Raw genomic sequence first — 15,144 nt, 5'->3', positions numbered from 1 at the left:
TATACTGAATCAATTTTAGTAGATTTAAGAAGGTTAAAATGCTTGTTGTAAATATTTTTCTTTGTTAAGACTACTTTTTTATTTACTATTCTTCTATTACTTATAAGGCTACAAAAAAAAAGATAATTAAACTGAATTCTTTTCAGGTCCAGGTGCAGGAATTTCTTCAACCGTGGTGGATGCTTCCTTAGGTTCCTCCACTGGAGATTCGTCGGCTGATGTCTTCAGCTCTGCAACCTGCGGCTGAGGAACCGCCAGCTTCGAAGAACTTGGCCTCTTAGCGGGCAACAGGAGACCTTCCAGACCGGCAAAAGGCGCCTCGATCAGTATGTACATGAGGTAGGAGAAGAGCATGGTGAAGCCAAAGTCTGACCAGAAACGAAGCATCTGAGGAAGAAAGGTCCTTATAATGGTCATCTAGGTTAGGTTACCATATGAACTTACCACTTGGTAGTCACTGAAGTAGGTGCTGGTCTGCGTATTGCCCCCGTTCAGGCCCTCGATGAACATGTGGAATATATAGGCGGAGTAGGAGAGCCTGGACATGGGTTGCCACAGGGGTGAGGAGAGAAAGCTATTAGCCAGTCCTCCGTAGCCGTGCATGCAGGCAAAGACCACCCAGCAGAGGCCCAATGGCCAGGCAATCCTGGTGAGGGTCACATAGAAGGCCTCCTCCACAATGGGCAGGGTGTTCTGACCGTAGACCGCAAACTGGCAGGTGGCGATCAGCGACAGGCCAATTAGCCAGCCAAAGATCACTGTAATCCTGCTTAACTTGAAGTCCTTGCCGCGATTCAAGTGCAGGAAGTACCCGAATAGGATGCCAATGAGATAGGGCGACGCTCGGGTGTTTGTGGCATAGTAGAGCTTCCTCATCGCTTCATCACCTTGGGCTCCCCTAAGAAAAGTATATATAAAGTTAATTGGGATCTATTAAGAAGCCTTACCTCATGACTTACAGTGATAGATTGTTGATGACCATGATGCTGAAGAGACAGCAGGCCAAGAGCATCATGAGGATGAAGATGCCGGCGGCCGCCTTCTTGCCCCATCGGTACAAAGCGATCAGGAGGAAGGGTGCGAAGATGTACAGCTGCATGTCGACGGCCAGGTACCAGGAATGACTAATGCACTACGGGGAAGACACTCATAATTTGGTTAAAGAGATCAGAGAACTCAATAACCCACCAGGCGATTCGTGGCCACGTTTTGCACATACAAGAGGGTCATCCACCAGGTATCTTCGCACGATGTGTAGTCATCAAAGTTCACCGATCCATGCAAGGGACCGCTTCCCATAATTGGCAGAATCTTCATGTAGATGAGGATGGCGAAGGCCAGGAGGGGAGTGAGTCGAAGATACCGATGTAGGTACATCATGGGTATGTTCAGTTTTCCCTTGGTTCTTGAGAGAAAGAAAAGTTCCAATAGAGTTAGGGTTATTAGGAAAAAATATTAGAAGCTTACTTGTCCATCGAACGCAGAGCAATCACCACGAGTAATAGTCCACTCAAGAAGAAGAATGTGTCCACGGCATAGACGCCATGTTTCACAAACAGACTGTAGAAGGAGTCAATCCACTAAGCATTAGTGGCATTAGAATCTTTCAGCCTCAGTTTCAAGTTCACTCAACTTACCGTCAAAACAACGCCCATATTAATGTTCGGTGACATGGCAAAGATGAGGTAGTCATGGCAGTAAACCACCCAGATGAACGAAAGACAGCGGATGCCATGGAGACAGTCGATGACATTGGGATTCGCCTTGTTGTCCACCAGGCGGAAGAGAGCTCGCGAATTGGCCCGTGCCGAGAAGGCCTTGACCACGGGATTAAGGCTTTCTAAAAGGTAGAACTGCAGATTAGCGATACTTAGTTACAATTAAGGTTCTTCCGGGAAATACTCACTCTCATCCCGACAAAGAAAGTAGTCGTAGAGCGTGGAGAGACCCACAAGAGCAGCCAATATCGACAGGATGACTCTGCAAGTACACATAAACTTAAGATTGAAGTACTTCACTTCACTTAAAGGTCAATTAGAGAGCACTTTCGCTTGATTTCAAGAACAAGCTGTTCTCGAAGATGCTTAGATCTCCCTGGGTTTCTCTACTTACATGGTGAATATGGTGAGTCCATCGTATTCCTTCTCCTCCGCCGTCTGACACGTAGCCTCGTCCACCAGTTGAACATCTGTAGATATCTCCACGCTGAGGAGCGATTTGAAGAGTCTTCGCAGCATGGTGTCCATGTGAGCGGCGGAACAGGAGGCGGGAAAGCAGACCGCTGACTTGATGACCAGCCTTGAGGAGATTCCAGGGGCCAAGGCCAACTTGGTGAAGCAGTACTTGCCCTGGACACTGTGAGTCGAGGTCACCGCGTGGTCTATGCCAATGCACTCGTCGAAATTCCCTAGGTTCCACCAGTTTCCCACGAGCACGCCCGAGGGCAACAGACCCCAGGAGTCGATCACTGCACAAGGGGATCCAAGGGGTTAACTAGGGGTTTCTAGGGGTAATGGGTAATCCCTGCACTTACTCTTTAATGCCCAGTACTTGGAGGAGGCCAGATCCTTAGAAAGGAGAGCCAGGTCCGCTAGGCACTCAAGATCCTGAAGCGTGGGCAGTCTCTCGTTTAAATGCAGATCCGCCAGCGTTACATTCGAATAGTGGTCGAAGAACTCCACTGCCAGGCTTCTAAGCTGGGCAAAGGCCAAATAATGATCGGCGTCTAGGGTTTCACTGAGATATTTCTTGTTGGTCAGGGCAAATATGTTGGTAATGTTGGCATTAACGCTCGCCAAGGTCAAAGCCAAGGAGCCCAGCCAGAGGGCCATCATCGACAGCCTAACCATGTTGCTCGGTCTAGTGGTGAATTCGAATTCATTGGGTGGCTAGCACTAAACAGGTGTTTATATGTCAGAGACCCTCCACTAGCGATTATTGGCTGGATGCTATCTTTACACAAAACCTCAGACTCTGTCACGTCAAGGCGGGAAATCGCTATACTTTACAGCTTATCTCTAACACAAAACTTCTGAACGTGACGGCTACTTGAAGTCGCCCCCACACGTTCGGTATGCTGATAGGAAGTCATTCCTTACCATATTCCTTTGGGTTCTTATCTCCCCTGATCTAGTGGATTTGGGTTGCTACTTTGGTCGGGTCGTTTAACAATCTTCAGATTTTCCACATAGATGTTTGGTAATCTTTCTTGAAGCTACATTTTTTTTTATTGAGAATTTTTTTTTTTTTCATTTGATATGAAAATCAGGAGGTATATCTTGTTTCTCTTTGTCACTTGGAGATACCAATAAAACTGGGTATTACCCTTTGATCGGTCAAGTCGCTTGACAATCTTCAGATTTTTCACAAAGATATTTGGTAATCTTCCTTGAAGTTAAAATTTTTTTTTTTTTTAATAGGATAGGAAAATTAGGATGGGATATCTTGTTTCTCTATGTCACTTTGGGATACCAATAAAACTGGTTATTACCCTTTGATCGGTCAAGTCGCTTAACAATGCTTAGATTTTCCACATAGATATTTGGTAATCTTCCTTGAAGTTAAAAACTTTTTTTTTATTAGGAATTTTTTTTTTTTTTTTAAATGATATGAAAATCAGGTGGTATTTCTTGTATCTCTTTGTCACTTTGGGATACCAATAAATCTGGTTATTACCCTTTGATCGGCGGACGACTTAAAATAACACCATCACCATCGACACACTTATTGATAACGGGGCGAATACTTAGCCTACAGCTGTTTGTTTCTGAGTAATACGGCTGTCTCCCCAACGAATCTGCACATTATCGCTCTGCTAGGTGACTCGAACGAGCACTTGAAGATTGTTTAGGCGAACTGTCTGCTATTATCAATGACTAATTTCGAAGAAGGCCGCCTCGGTTGATTGGCATCGCCCCGAAAGAATCGAATTAGCCCGTAAATGCCGTTAAGTAGCATTGTTATTCCCGCTTATCGGTGGCCAAAACAACAATTCCGCTTAAGCAGCTCAAGTATATTGTTCGGGGAACTGATTTGCTTTGCATAGTCATTTTGATTGCATATGCTGTAGGGGCTATAATGAAAACTGGGCAATCGTACTTTAATCGCCAGATAATCGAAATTTCCACTAAACGGGTTTTCTTTTGAAAAGGCGGAATAAGATCGGCGATTAAACGAGATTATAAGAAAACGGAAAAGATAAAGTCATCGTATCAACAATGTAAAAATATTACAGCGTTCCTAACTTTAATTGATAGAACTTCTTGTAATGAAACTGTTAACACAAATATATGACTTGGACTTTAGTTCTACAACTACTATTGCAAATGTCATGGCAGCTCAGCAGATTAGCATAATTTAAGCCAGTAGCGGATCCAGGATTTAGTTTTGCTGCACACTTTTTTAATACCACATTTCCTTTCACTGTCGGTTTTGAACCCCGAAATCAAAATGTTATTCAAGGAATCTAAAATAGGTCAAACTCCATGTTATAGCCTAAATTCCGTTTCAAAAGATTGTCTTTCATAGTTCCACCAAAACACCACTTCAATTTTTTTTTTTGTCCAAAATATTTCCACTAATTGGTCTTCTTTCGTCTAGACTACGTTTATGGCTTCGGTTTAATCGCCCGAATCGGCTAAATCGGATCAAGTAAGTTACTATTCGAAGATAACTTTGGTGCAGGGCTGTGTACTTTGTCCGTAGTGGTGAATATCCCATGTGTTGACCGTGACATTGATTGGAGCAACTGCACAGAGATTATGAAGCGAAAGCTAAGATTCCAAAGAACCCACGATTATAGCACTTGTAAAATCCAAGCCTTTTCCTTATCGAAAGTCCCACGGCCTTTGATATATAAGCTCGTCCACATTGCTAGCCCAACCAATTTATTGTTAACAACAGACCAGTCAACATGGTCAACACCACTGGACAAACTATTCCGCTCCTGTTTTTCTTCCTGGTGCTGGCTATCCATCTCAGTTATGCCAGTATCAATCCAGAGATCCCAAAGGACTCATCTTTGGACTCTTCAGGGGAATCCTACCAGAGCATTTCCAGACTCAGACGCCTGGCAGTGGAGTTCTTCGACGAATATCAGAACCTAACGATTGCCGATCTGTCACAGGATCTGTATGGCGATCAGAACATACGACTAACTTCTGTCGAGGATCTTAAATGCCTGGCAGATCTCCAAACAGTGGCGAGCGATGTGTCGACAGCCAAGATATGGGCCTTAAAAAGTAAGTTATAAATTAAAATTTATTTTTTTTATTTTTTTTTTTTTAATGAAATTAATACAAATTTTCTTCTTACCTTGCAGTGATTGACTCGTGGGGCTCGCTGCCTTCGGGAATTTTGTCTGGCAATCTGATAGACCTGGGAAACTTTGACGAGTGCCTGGGCATAGATCACCCTGTAGCTAACAGCAGTCGCAGGGTTCAGGGAAAGTACTGCCTGGCCAGGTTTGAAGTGGCGCCCAGTATTTCCACCTACTTGGCCCTGAAGACGGCGGTCTGCTTTCCCGCCTCCTGTTCCACCGCCCACATGGATACGATGTTGCGTAGATTATTGCAGAATCTCCTCAACATCGAATTAAATCCGGATGTGCCACTGGTGAGGGAGAGTACGTGCAAGACTAATGAACGCGAACCCTACGATGGCCTCACCATATTCACCATGTAAGTGAAGCATCCTGAAAATGGGTTTAGTGAAGTTCAAAAGATCATCCAAATATTTGCAGAGTTGTGCTTTCTATACTGGGTGCCCTAATGGCCCTGTCCACCCTGTATGATTACATAGGGTGCCAGGATGAAAGTGAGTATTATATTATATTGTATCCTATTACTTAACATGAAAACCCCTTTGGTAGACAACCTCAATGCCTGGATCAAGGCTTTCTCGGCGCGTGCCAACTGTCGAGTTCTCTTCCGTTTGGTGGAACCCAAAAGCAACCCGAATGTCATAGACTGCCTCCATGGAATCCGTTGCCTCTCCTTCATCTGGGTTGTCTTCGGCCACGTATATCTGGTCTTTGTGTTCGGTCCCAATATGAACTATGTGGATATGAACAGGGTAAGCTTATATACCTATTACCTAATGAAATCTTCTTTTTAATGATTTATTTTCGTGTAACAGTGGCGCAAATCTGCGTATAGCATGCTTATACAGCATGCTGCTTACTCGGTCGACACTTTCTTCTTCCTGAGCGGTCTTCTATTGGTGGTGATTGCCCTGCGAGCGATGGAAAGGTATGTTTTACCGATTTCCGGAGATTGTAAATGATAATATTGATTACTGATTCTTATCCACCCTATCGACAGGACCAAGGGCAAGCTGAATGTGCCCTTGATGTATTTGCATCGCTATTTGCGTCTCACACCGGTCCTCGCTTTGGCCATTATCGTCTATATGAAGATCCTGCCCCGCATGGGCGATGGTCCACTCTACGGAAAGGTCAGCTTTGATGATTACTCCGTGTGCGAGGGCACCTGGTTTTGGACCCTTTTGTATGTCCAGAACTATGCGACCAACAAAATGGTAGGCTCTTGATTCTGTAATAGTTAATATCTAATAACCAATATCCAATTCCAATCTTCCTGATCCAATATTCATAATATAATATCTTATATCCAATATCTAATTCCGATCTTCTTGATCCAATATTCATAATATAATATAATTTATCCAATATCCGATTCCGATCTTCTTGATCCAATATTCATAATATAATATCTTATATCCAATTCCGATCTTCTTGATCCAATATTCATAATATAATGTCTTACATCCAATATCCAATTCCAATCTTCTTGATCCAATATTCATAATTATATATTTTATATCCAATATCCGATTCCAATCTTCTTGATCCAAAATTCATAATATAATATCTTATATCCAATTCCGATCTTCTTGATCCAATATTCATAATATAATATCTAATAACCAATATGCAATTCCGATCTTCTTGATCCAATATTCATAATATAATATCTTATATCCAATATCCAATTCCGATCTTCTTGAAGTGCCTGTCTCATTCCTGGTACCTCGCAGTCGATATGCAGCTCTACGTCATTGCACCCGTACTGCTGATCGGTCTCTTCAAATGGAAAAGGAGGGCAATCGCTGGGATCTTTGTGCTTATGCTCCTCCTGGCCGCTTGTCTCTTCAGCACGATGGTGATCAAAAACGTTTCACTGTAAGTATTTCTATAGTCTACTGATCTATGATATATTATTGGGAGCTCTTTTCCTATAGCCTTGACGTGGGTGATGATTCGATGAAAAAGATCTACTTCTCAACGCACACGAGGACCTCACCGTATCTCATTGGCATTATGTTCGGCTACTTCCTGCATGTCAACCGGGGCAGGTCCTTCAAACTCAACCGCCTGGCAGTCACTTTGGGCTGGCTGGTTAGCCTGACGCTGCTCTTCAGCTGCCTGTTTTCGGTCTTCGGCTATGCCAGGGAATCGGAGGCACCGCCCATTCTGGAGGAGGCCTTCTATCTGACCTTCAGCCGGATGGCCTGGCCATTGGGCCTCTGCTGGGTGATCTTTGCCTGCATGCAGGGCTACGGAGGATTGGCCAATAGCTTCCTCTCCTCTCCCCTGTGGCAGCCCATGTCCAGGCTCTCCTACTCCGCCTACATATTCCACATGTTCATCGAGAGCCTCAACGCCGGACTTACGCGTACCAACACCTACTTCAGTAACTACAATGTGGTATGTTTTGTATACTCTATTTCACGATTCAGACGCCTATCTTGCATTGGGCACACGGCGATTCTTCTTTGTATATTTCATATTAATAGCTCCAATAACTCAAATCTTCTTACAGATGCTTCGCTTCTGGGGCGACTTTGGTTTCACCATGCTTCTGGCCTTTGTCGCGTACATCCTGATTGAGGCACCTTTTGGTAATCTAGAGAGCCTCTTGCTGCCCACTAAAAAGCCAGTCACCAATCTCCCAGCCGGGGAGTCCAAGTCCAAGACGTCATCTGACCCGCCACTCGAAAAAAAATCGCCCCTTCCGGAATAGGGATGTCGAAGCTCTTTAAAATAAGTTTTTTTTTTTTAATAGATTAAGATATTTATAGTACGTTAAGCAATGTGGTTAAAAAATGTTTTTAATCAAACTATTTATTAAAAAGTAATCGGCAAATAATGAAATATCCTCTCGAAACTGCTTTAGTTAAGTAATGGGTATTTTATAGTCGAGGGACTCTCTCTTATTTATATTTTCTAAGCGACTTTCTTTAGAGTTTATATTATTTTTTACATATTTTACATAATTACATACGAAATGGCTGGAAAAAGCCGAACCGTCATCACTGGTATTTTCCAGTGCTTTTCTAGTATTTTCTGAAGGCAAAATGTCAGCAGACATGCAAACTTGGCATCCAATAGAATGTGTATGGAATGCAGTGAGAGAGAGGCGAAAGAGAGAGCAGAAGGCAGCACATGAAAGAGATACTCATTTTTCCGTGCATTTCAATTCGGATTTACAGCTGGCATTTGCAGGTCGTGCGAGTTCTGCTTAAAAACGAGTTACTTCTTTAACCCTTCAGTGTTTGTTATGTTTTCGATGCATATTAGTTAATTAGTTAATCTATGATGCTTACAAAAACGGATAGTTAGTACCAAAGAAATGAAAATTGTAAGTATGAAATGTGTGTGCATTTTTACCGTACCAAAACATCTGTTTGCAGGCGCTAGGGTGGACCCGACTTTAAGGGTGAACTTTATACCGAAAAGTCATCTACAACATAAAATCATAATGAATGTAGTGTCTAGATCCAGTCTTTGGCGATTGGCCAAAAAGGAGACAGAGCAGGTCAATACTTCAGATGACAATTATGAGCCTCAATATACAAATGAAGCGGACAATTTCGTTCAAGATACCATTTGTGAATCAAATCATATTCTGCCCGATAAATCGACTATCCTAAATAACAGCCTTAGTCAGAATCAATTTGAACAACTTGTTCAAAATCTTAACTCCGACAATTCCAATGTGGCTCGAATGGAGCGGAAAATTGAAAAAATAGAATCCCAGATTTCGATGTTGGTGGACCAGAATAGCAAAATTCTGGCAAAAGTGAATAAAATTTCAGAGAAATTTCAAGCTGGCCTTCCGAAAACGGAGTTTCCTATAAAGTCCCTTGAAGAACTGGATGAAATAGAAGCAGAAGTAACGGCAAACCACGAGAAATATGTAAGTTCAACAATTGAAAATTTGGAATTTCTTCTTAACTCATTTAAAACAAATAGGTTGAACTGTTCCGGACCATCCTCGCACCTGAGGGCGTGCAAAAGCACTTGAATAGAATTCTATCAACGTCACTTCTCATGAATATGAACTATGCAGGAACGTGTTCAAAAACGGGACTCAATTCTTACGTAAACTTAAACATGGCTATGTATGGTAAGTTTCAGGACACTTTTTCGAATTTATCATTTTTATTTTCAACTTTTAACCCGCAGAGTCACAAAAAAGGGAGGGATTCACATTCGGAGATTATGCAAAGGAGGTTCGGACAGCCTTTGCGAAGTCAAAGAACAAGGTATACAAGTCAAAAACGCTAAGCAGACATAAAGAGCCCAAAAAAGAATAATGTCTAGGGATGCATAGGAGTAAATTATATAATTTCTTTAATTCTTTAATAAAAAAAACATTAATTTTTCCGATTGGAAAAGTGTTTTAGTGTGATTTTAATATTACTAATTGGCTAATAAAAATATAATTTGTGATTATCGGCAACAATAAACTATTGATAAATGTTGTTCGCAAAAAAATGGTGTGTGTATTAACTAAAAACAATCGATACTCGGCAGTCCGGCAGCACTTCGCTATCGATTGAGCTTCTTGCCGCTCTTAAACGATGAAACAATAATAATAAAGCACACCTGTGGTAATTAATTTTAAATAGAATTTAATTATTTCAAAATAACTGCCTCAAAAACGTAAAAGCTAGATTTCAGCGAGAATCTGAGCCATAGATTGTGACCAAATAAATATCGATTCATCGATGGTCACATCCCTCCCTTACTTTTTGTCAATCAAAAATGTATAAAAAAAAATATTCTTAAGTTTAAAGTATATTTTACTTACCGGTCAGTTGGTGCACAATTTTAAGTTTAGCAAAGATACGCACCAATGCAATTTTACCTGTAAATCCAATCGATCCATCGATAGGAACACAACCATCGCGGCATATCGGCTGCGTCCGATGTGTCCACCTCTGTCCCTAACCTCAACTTTTTCTTTTCTGCCACCACGTTTTCGGTGAGTACGTGTGCTCCGTGTGCTGCGCGATATTTTTGGCGAAATTCCTCAATTAAAAGCCCTAATTCTCTTCTACTTGCAGCGGGAGAACGCGTTCGTGTAACTTTGTGTTTGCAAACAAATCCAGGTAAACCAGACGTGGAACGAAACGTTGTTAAACTGGGAAACCGGGGAAATGTGTGTGCGCCCAATGTTGTTTCGCCAAGAACACATACACATGCATATATTTTTTTACTGTGCCCTTAACACCCGATAAACAATGTGCGAAATGAAATGGAAACCAGCTAATCCTGAATTTTTTTTTAATCCGTGCAGAATGTTTATGCCAAAGGCCCATCGCGTTGCGATCTACGAGTACCTCTTCAAGGAGGGCGTGATCGTGGCCAAGAAGGACTTCCATGCCCAGAAGCACCCGGAGCTGGAGTCGATCCCCAATCTGCACGTGATCAAGGCCCTCCAATCGCTGCATTCCCGCGGCCTTGTGAAGGAGCAGTTCGCCTGGCGCCACTACTACTGGTACCTCACCAACGAGGGCATCGAGGAGCTGCGCAGCTACCTCCACCTGCCCCCCGAGATCGTTCCCTCGACCCTGAAGCGCCCTGCCCGCTCGGAGACAGTGCGTCCCCGTCCCGCCGCCGGCGGTCCACGCGGACCCGGCGACGCCTCCAAGACCGGCGAGGATCGCTCCGCCTACCGACGTGCTCCCGGCGGCAGCGGCGTGGACAAGAAGGGCGACGTTGGGCCCGGCGCCGGCGAGGTCGAGTTCCGCGGCGGCTTCGGACGCGGATCCCGCAACTAAACACCACACCATGCGCTTCGGTTTCTTTTTTTTCTTATGTATAAAAATCAAACTCAGTAAAGGAAATGTTGAACTGAAGATCCAAAATCCCTCAACAACAACATAAAAAACGAAAAATGTGTGTGTGTTTTATATGATATGACGATTTGATTAAAAAGCAAACGCAAGTGAAAACCGTGCTACCCCTTTTTTTTTGTTGTGGTGTGCAAATAGAAAAGCCCATTTGAAAAGCCCAAGTTGGTCTAAAGTTGGTGGTCTTTTTGGTTAGAAGTTGGCCATGTAGTGAAGCAAATAATATGTATTTCTGATAGGGAATAAGAAAGTCTTCATAGACATTTTCTTATAGGCTATCATCACGAAGATTTTGCAAAGACCCTCCGCTTATGACTAAAAATGTGCTCGTTAGGGCCCCACATTCAAATATTCTGCTCTCAAGATTATTTTATAGAAATCGAATTATAGTAGACTGTTTTAGTTAGAATTAATAGTAATATCCTTCCTTCCTTCTTAGTTTTTTTTAAGGAAAGTTTTGTTTTATTCCATTTCAACGTATAATAGAAAAAGGATTACTTAGATTCCATAGAATCGGCTACTTAAATCATAAAAAGCTTTGCCTAAGCACTTCAAATAAGTTTGAATTTAAGTTATTTGCGTTTGAAAAGTATTCATTTCTTACTAAATGATTGTCAATCTAAAAAACCAACAAGTTTAAGGGTCTACTGTTTAATTCAGCTTCAATTTAAAACGCTGTTTTAGGGTTCGATTCAGCTTATGTTTCTAGCATCGTATCTTGTATATACTATGATCCATTCAGAAAATACATCTTTTGTAAATTCAATCCGCTGTCGTAACTTATTTTATTCAAGTTTTTTCATTTATAAAGAATGATCTTTTAATTAGTACATTTAATCTAGATTTTTGTTTTGCTTTTAGTTCCACATTTAAGTACAAACTTATTTTTGTTTCCATTATTTTTCCTTCAAAAGTAATTGTTTTTGTTTAATATGTAAAACGATATTTACCCACAACTAATAGGAGTTATAATTGCTATTAAAACTGGGCGTTAATAAGTCAAAATCCATTAATACTATTTGAAAATGAAATATGTGTTGGGCAAAGTAAGTACGTGTAGTGTGTACTAATTCTTGTATCATTTTCAGAAATCCGGAAGATTGTCAAGAATGCAGCGTGGCCAAGAAGAAAGTATTGGATAATGGAATTTGTTAAAAGAACAATAAAATAAACAACTTTTTCTTTTAACCAAAATGAATTGAATTACATTATGGCTTATATATTTTTGGGTCTCTTAAATTTTTCCAGCTGCAATTCCCATGCAAGGGAAAATTGTCTTTGTGATATCAATGGATAAGCTTTAATTATCTCACCGAATGGCGAGCAAGGTCATACTAAAGCTGGCATTCAATAAAAATGTTTTTTACAAAATAAAGTTGGTTTTATTATATACAATCTTGGATACTCGTTAAGTGAAATGTACAGCTAGTCTATGTCTACTTTTGTGCTTAAGCCTAGGGTTTAATGTAATGAAAGTGTGTCTCTCGAACGCAATAGGGACAGCGGGTGGGGCGTTATGTGGAGGAATCGCCCGACCCGACGGCGGAGCTATCGCCGCTTAATGGAGATTTTGCCCTTGGCCAAATGGGACATGTTGATCTTGACCTTCGACTCGTTCGTCCGCTTCACCCAGACCTAAATAAAGATATAGATGACTTCTGGGATTCTCAAGGTAAGTAGTTAACTCACCACTTCGTTGCCAATTGCCGTGATGGTGGCCGCAAACTTGCTCATCTCCTTGCCCTCCACATAGACCTGCTGGCCGCGGCAGAACCACCTGCGCTCGTACAGCAGCTTGTTGTCCTCGATTCGGGTCTCCACGTAGCCGCTGTTGGGCGGCGGATCCGAGAGCATTCCATGCACATTCTGCTGCAGCTGTTGTGGCTGCTGCTGTCCAGATCCACCCCCATAAGAGCCGATGCCATTCTGCTGCAGCAGGGCATTCGGTCCTAGGGGTTTCCCCCTTTGGATGATCTTCAAATCCGACTCGATCTCCTTGTCGTCCAGCTGGTAGACGAGCAGCTGCCCGGTGGCCGGTTTCCTCCGCTTCTCGATCACCGGCAGCGGTTCGTTGGGCCTTCGCCGCAACTTCCGCGTCACCGTCGTCTTGATTTCCATGGAATCATTCGTCAACTCCAAGCTAAACCGCTCGTTTTCGATCTGCCGCTTGCGATCCTCAAAATCCGAGATCAGATTGTCCTTCAGATCCATCATCTTCTCGTCATACTCCTTCTGGGCGGCCTTCTTCTCCAGCACATAGTCCCTTTCGACGCACTCGCGCATGTACTCCTTGTAGATCTCGTTGAGCCGCCGCCGCTCCTTCAGCTGGTTGTCCAGCTTCTTCACGCGCTTCGTGTACTCCGGATGCACCAGTTGGTTGAGCTCCTCCATTTGCTTCTGCAGATTGAGCAGCTTGTGCTGGTACATTCTGGTAATAGGATGATTTAGGGATTAGGAGGTGATCATATCATGATGAGTATCCCACTTACTGCTCCTTTAGTTCGCTGTTGGTGCCCAGGCTGTTGCTGTTGGCGGTGCCATTGGTGTTCCCGTAGCGGCTGGGGCTGCGGAACTCCGTCTCGCTGGCGTCGTCCGTGTCTGGCGGGGATTAGTAGTGCGTGGGAGGGGAAAAATTAAAGTTAAGTAAATCCCGCAGAGCAACTTTAACCTGGTACAGTGTACTCACCTTCTTCGCTGCGCTCGTCGCCGATCGACTCGTCGTCGTAATTGTCGCCCGTGTAGTGGCTGTAGTAGGCGGACATGGCGGTGGCGGCGGCGCTTGGCGGGAACTTGATAATCGAGATCTATTACTGAAATTCCTGGTTTTTACTGGCACTTATTTATTTATTTTCCTACTCGATACTCCGAAGCCACATATACACACACACGCATACTATTTCGGTTAACCACCCACGTAATATCGATACATTGCGCCTTTTTCCACCTCTAAATTAGGGTGGCCGCTTTGCTGGAACTATCGGTGGGGAGTGTATCGATAGTTATTCAGGTAAAAATACCAAAAGCGCGCGCAGCTATGTAGAAAAATACCAAATTCAAATTGGTGTTGCTGATAATTTATAACCAGATGATTTTTTCAGAGAAATTAAAGATCTCAGTTAGAAATATGTCAATATTTGAGGGATTGCCTACTGTGAAGAGTTTAGCAAATTATTTACCTATGATTAAACGGAAGATTCTTAAACGTTTTCCAATATTTTTAAGAAAAAGTTTTATTACACAGTTACAGCTGCTCCTTGATGACTCATGTTTTGAAGATCATGCAATGCGCCATGATATCATCGGGTTTCACTATCCATAAATGCCAAAAATATGCCGCAATGCAATGGAGAATTCACGACGACTCCCTGAAAGTCCATATATTTTCACCATTTCCCTTACTCATTGATTTCGTATGATTTAAGATGTAGTAGACAATAAAATAAATCAATTTTCACCGAGCATTCCTAAAGGTTTTGCTAATTTGTGTATCTCTCCGCCTATAATTAAATATGTACCCGCTGTACACACGCTGCACTCGTAAAACTATAGTATGTATACGCATTACGTATACGTCGTGTTTTCATGTACCCACATAGGCGAAAGCTTGCTTTTGTTTGGATATTAACAGCACTTGCTCCTCTGAATTTTCGGGCTGACACATATTTTAATGCTGTCGTCAAGCAGCCAATGCCAATGGATGCCGCCCACGCAGGAGGAGATCGCTATTTGCTATTTGCCCGAGCTGAAAAATTAGTGAGCTGAACACACTGAACTCTCATCATCAGCCAAAAATTCCATGCTAAATCATCGCGGGCAAATTTTGATTGATTTCTGACTGCGAGGGGAAGAGGGTTTCGCTTTGGGATTTGCTATTTGGATGAGTTGAAGTGGGATGACATGCCGGCAAATGACTAGAGCACTTATACATATACCCTTGTTCTGTGTTCTGTTTCTATTTCGAATATTCTGGTGACGTGGGGAAAA

General features: G+C 42.6%; 4 protein-coding genes and 1 long non-coding RNA gene across 5 annotated transcripts; 3 read left to right on the top strand and 2 right to left on the bottom strand.

Annotated features, from left to right (window-relative positions):
* Positions 1-126: 126 nt before the first annotated feature.
* Positions 127-2,850, bottom strand: LOC108056036 (nose resistant to fluoxetine protein 6). Its single transcript, XM_017139648.2, has 9 exons — positions 2,534-2,850; positions 2,113-2,467; positions 1,907-1,980; positions 1,638-1,840; positions 1,468-1,580; positions 1,189-1,405; positions 960-1,132; positions 445-898; positions 127-387 (listed from the first exon to the last, which is right to left on the bottom strand). Exons 1-9 carry the CDS (start codon positions 2,847-2,849, stop codon positions 127-129), a joined length of 2,166 nt encoding a protein of 721 aa, XP_016995137.2. The 5' UTR covers position 2,850.
* Positions 2,851-4,906: 2,056 nt separating this feature from the next.
* Positions 4,907-8,069, top strand: LOC108056155 (nose resistant to fluoxetine protein 6). Its single transcript, XM_017139851.3, has 9 exons — positions 4,907-5,240; positions 5,321-5,678; positions 5,741-5,814; positions 5,870-6,072; positions 6,136-6,248; positions 6,321-6,537; positions 7,029-7,201; positions 7,261-7,726; positions 7,842-8,069. The coding sequence occupies exons 1-9, from the start codon at positions 4,913-4,915 to the stop codon at positions 8,040-8,042; spliced, it is 2,133 nt and encodes a 710-aa protein (XP_016995340.2). The 5' UTR covers positions 4,907-4,912; the 3' UTR covers positions 8,043-8,069.
* Positions 8,070-8,440: 371 nt separating this feature from the next.
* LOC108056040 (uncharacterized) lies at positions 8,441-9,632 on the top strand. Its single transcript, XR_011419689.1, has 4 exons — positions 8,441-8,660; positions 8,713-9,218; positions 9,275-9,428; positions 9,488-9,632. It is a non-coding gene; the product is annotated as an uncharacterized lncRNA (long non-coding RNA).
* Positions 9,633-10,193: 561 nt separating this feature from the next.
* Positions 10,194-11,267, top strand: RpS10b (Ribosomal protein S10b). The gene is made up of 3 exons (XM_017139788.3): positions 10,194-10,289; positions 10,372-10,416; positions 10,605-11,267. The coding sequence occupies exons 1-3, from the start codon at positions 10,234-10,236 to the stop codon at positions 11,086-11,088; spliced, it is 585 nt and encodes a 194-aa protein (XP_016995277.1). The 5' UTR covers positions 10,194-10,233; the 3' UTR covers positions 11,089-11,267.
* Positions 11,268-12,502: 1,235 nt separating this feature from the next.
* LOC108056110 (sin3 histone deacetylase corepressor complex component SDS3) lies at positions 12,503-14,241 on the bottom strand. Its single transcript, XM_070218905.1, has 4 exons — positions 13,847-14,241; positions 13,650-13,758; positions 12,850-13,588; positions 12,503-12,795 (listed from the first exon to the last, which is right to left on the bottom strand). Exons 1-4 carry the CDS (start codon positions 13,920-13,922, stop codon positions 12,709-12,711), a joined length of 1,011 nt encoding a protein of 336 aa, XP_070075006.1. The 5' UTR covers positions 13,923-14,241; the 3' UTR covers positions 12,503-12,708.
* Positions 14,242-15,144: the final 903 nt, after the last annotated feature.

The sequence above is a fragment of the Drosophila takahashii genome, chromosome X (genome assembly GCF_030179915.1).
Source record: "Drosophila takahashii strain IR98-3 E-12201 chromosome X, DtakHiC1v2, whole genome shotgun sequence".
Lineage (NCBI taxonomy): Eukaryota > Metazoa > Arthropoda > Insecta > Diptera > Drosophilidae > Drosophila > Drosophila takahashii.
The sequence above is the reverse complement of the archived record's forward strand: the minus strand, read 5'-3'. Positions and strand labels throughout refer to the sequence as shown.

Bases quoted from the DNA above. Each gene is read 5' to 3' on its own strand.
- LOC108056036 (XM_017139648.2), bottom strand. From the start codon at position 2,849: ATGGTTAGGCTGTCGATGATGGCCCTCTGGCTGGGCTCCTTGGCTTTG. The intron at 1,841-1,906 runs GTGAGTATTTCC...TCTACCTTTTAG, and splicing joins CTTTCTTTGTCGGGATGAGA to AAAGCCTTAATCCCGTGGTC. The intron at 899-959 runs GTAAGTCATGAG...TACTTTTCTTAG, and splicing joins GTCATCAACAATCTATCACT to GGGAGCCCAAGGTGATGAAG.
- LOC108056155 (XM_017139851.3), top strand. From the start codon at position 4,913: ATGGTCAACACCACTGGACAAACTATTCCGCTCCTGTTTTTCTTCCTG. The intron at 6,538-7,028 runs GTAGGCTCTTGA...ATCTTCTTGAAG, and splicing joins ACTATGCGACCAACAAAATG to TGCCTGTCTCATTCCTGGTA. The intron at 7,727-7,841 runs GTATGTTTTGTA...ATCTTCTTACAG, and splicing joins ACTTCAGTAACTACAATGTG to ATGCTTCGCTTCTGGGGCGA.
- RpS10b (XM_017139788.3), top strand. From the start codon at position 10,234: ATGTGTCCACCTCTGTCCCTAACCTCAACTTTTTCTTTTCTGCCACCA. The intron at 10,290-10,371 runs GTGAGTACGTGT...TTCTACTTGCAG, and splicing joins TTTCTGCCACCACGTTTTCG to CGGGAGAACGCGTTCGTGTA. The intron at 10,417-10,604 runs GTAAACCAGACG...TAATCCGTGCAG, and splicing joins GTGTTTGCAAACAAATCCAG to AATGTTTATGCCAAAGGCCC.
- LOC108056110 (XM_070218905.1), bottom strand. From the start codon at position 13,922: ATGTCCGCCTACTACAGCCACTACACGGGCGACAATTACGACGACGAG. The intron at 13,759-13,846 runs GTGAGTACACTG...AATCCCCGCCAG, and splicing joins CGACGAGCGCAGCGAAGAAG to ACACGGACGACGCCAGCGAG. The intron at 13,589-13,649 runs GTAAGTGGGATA...TCCTATTACCAG, and splicing joins AACAGCGAACTAAAGGAGCA to AATGTACCAGCACAAGCTGC.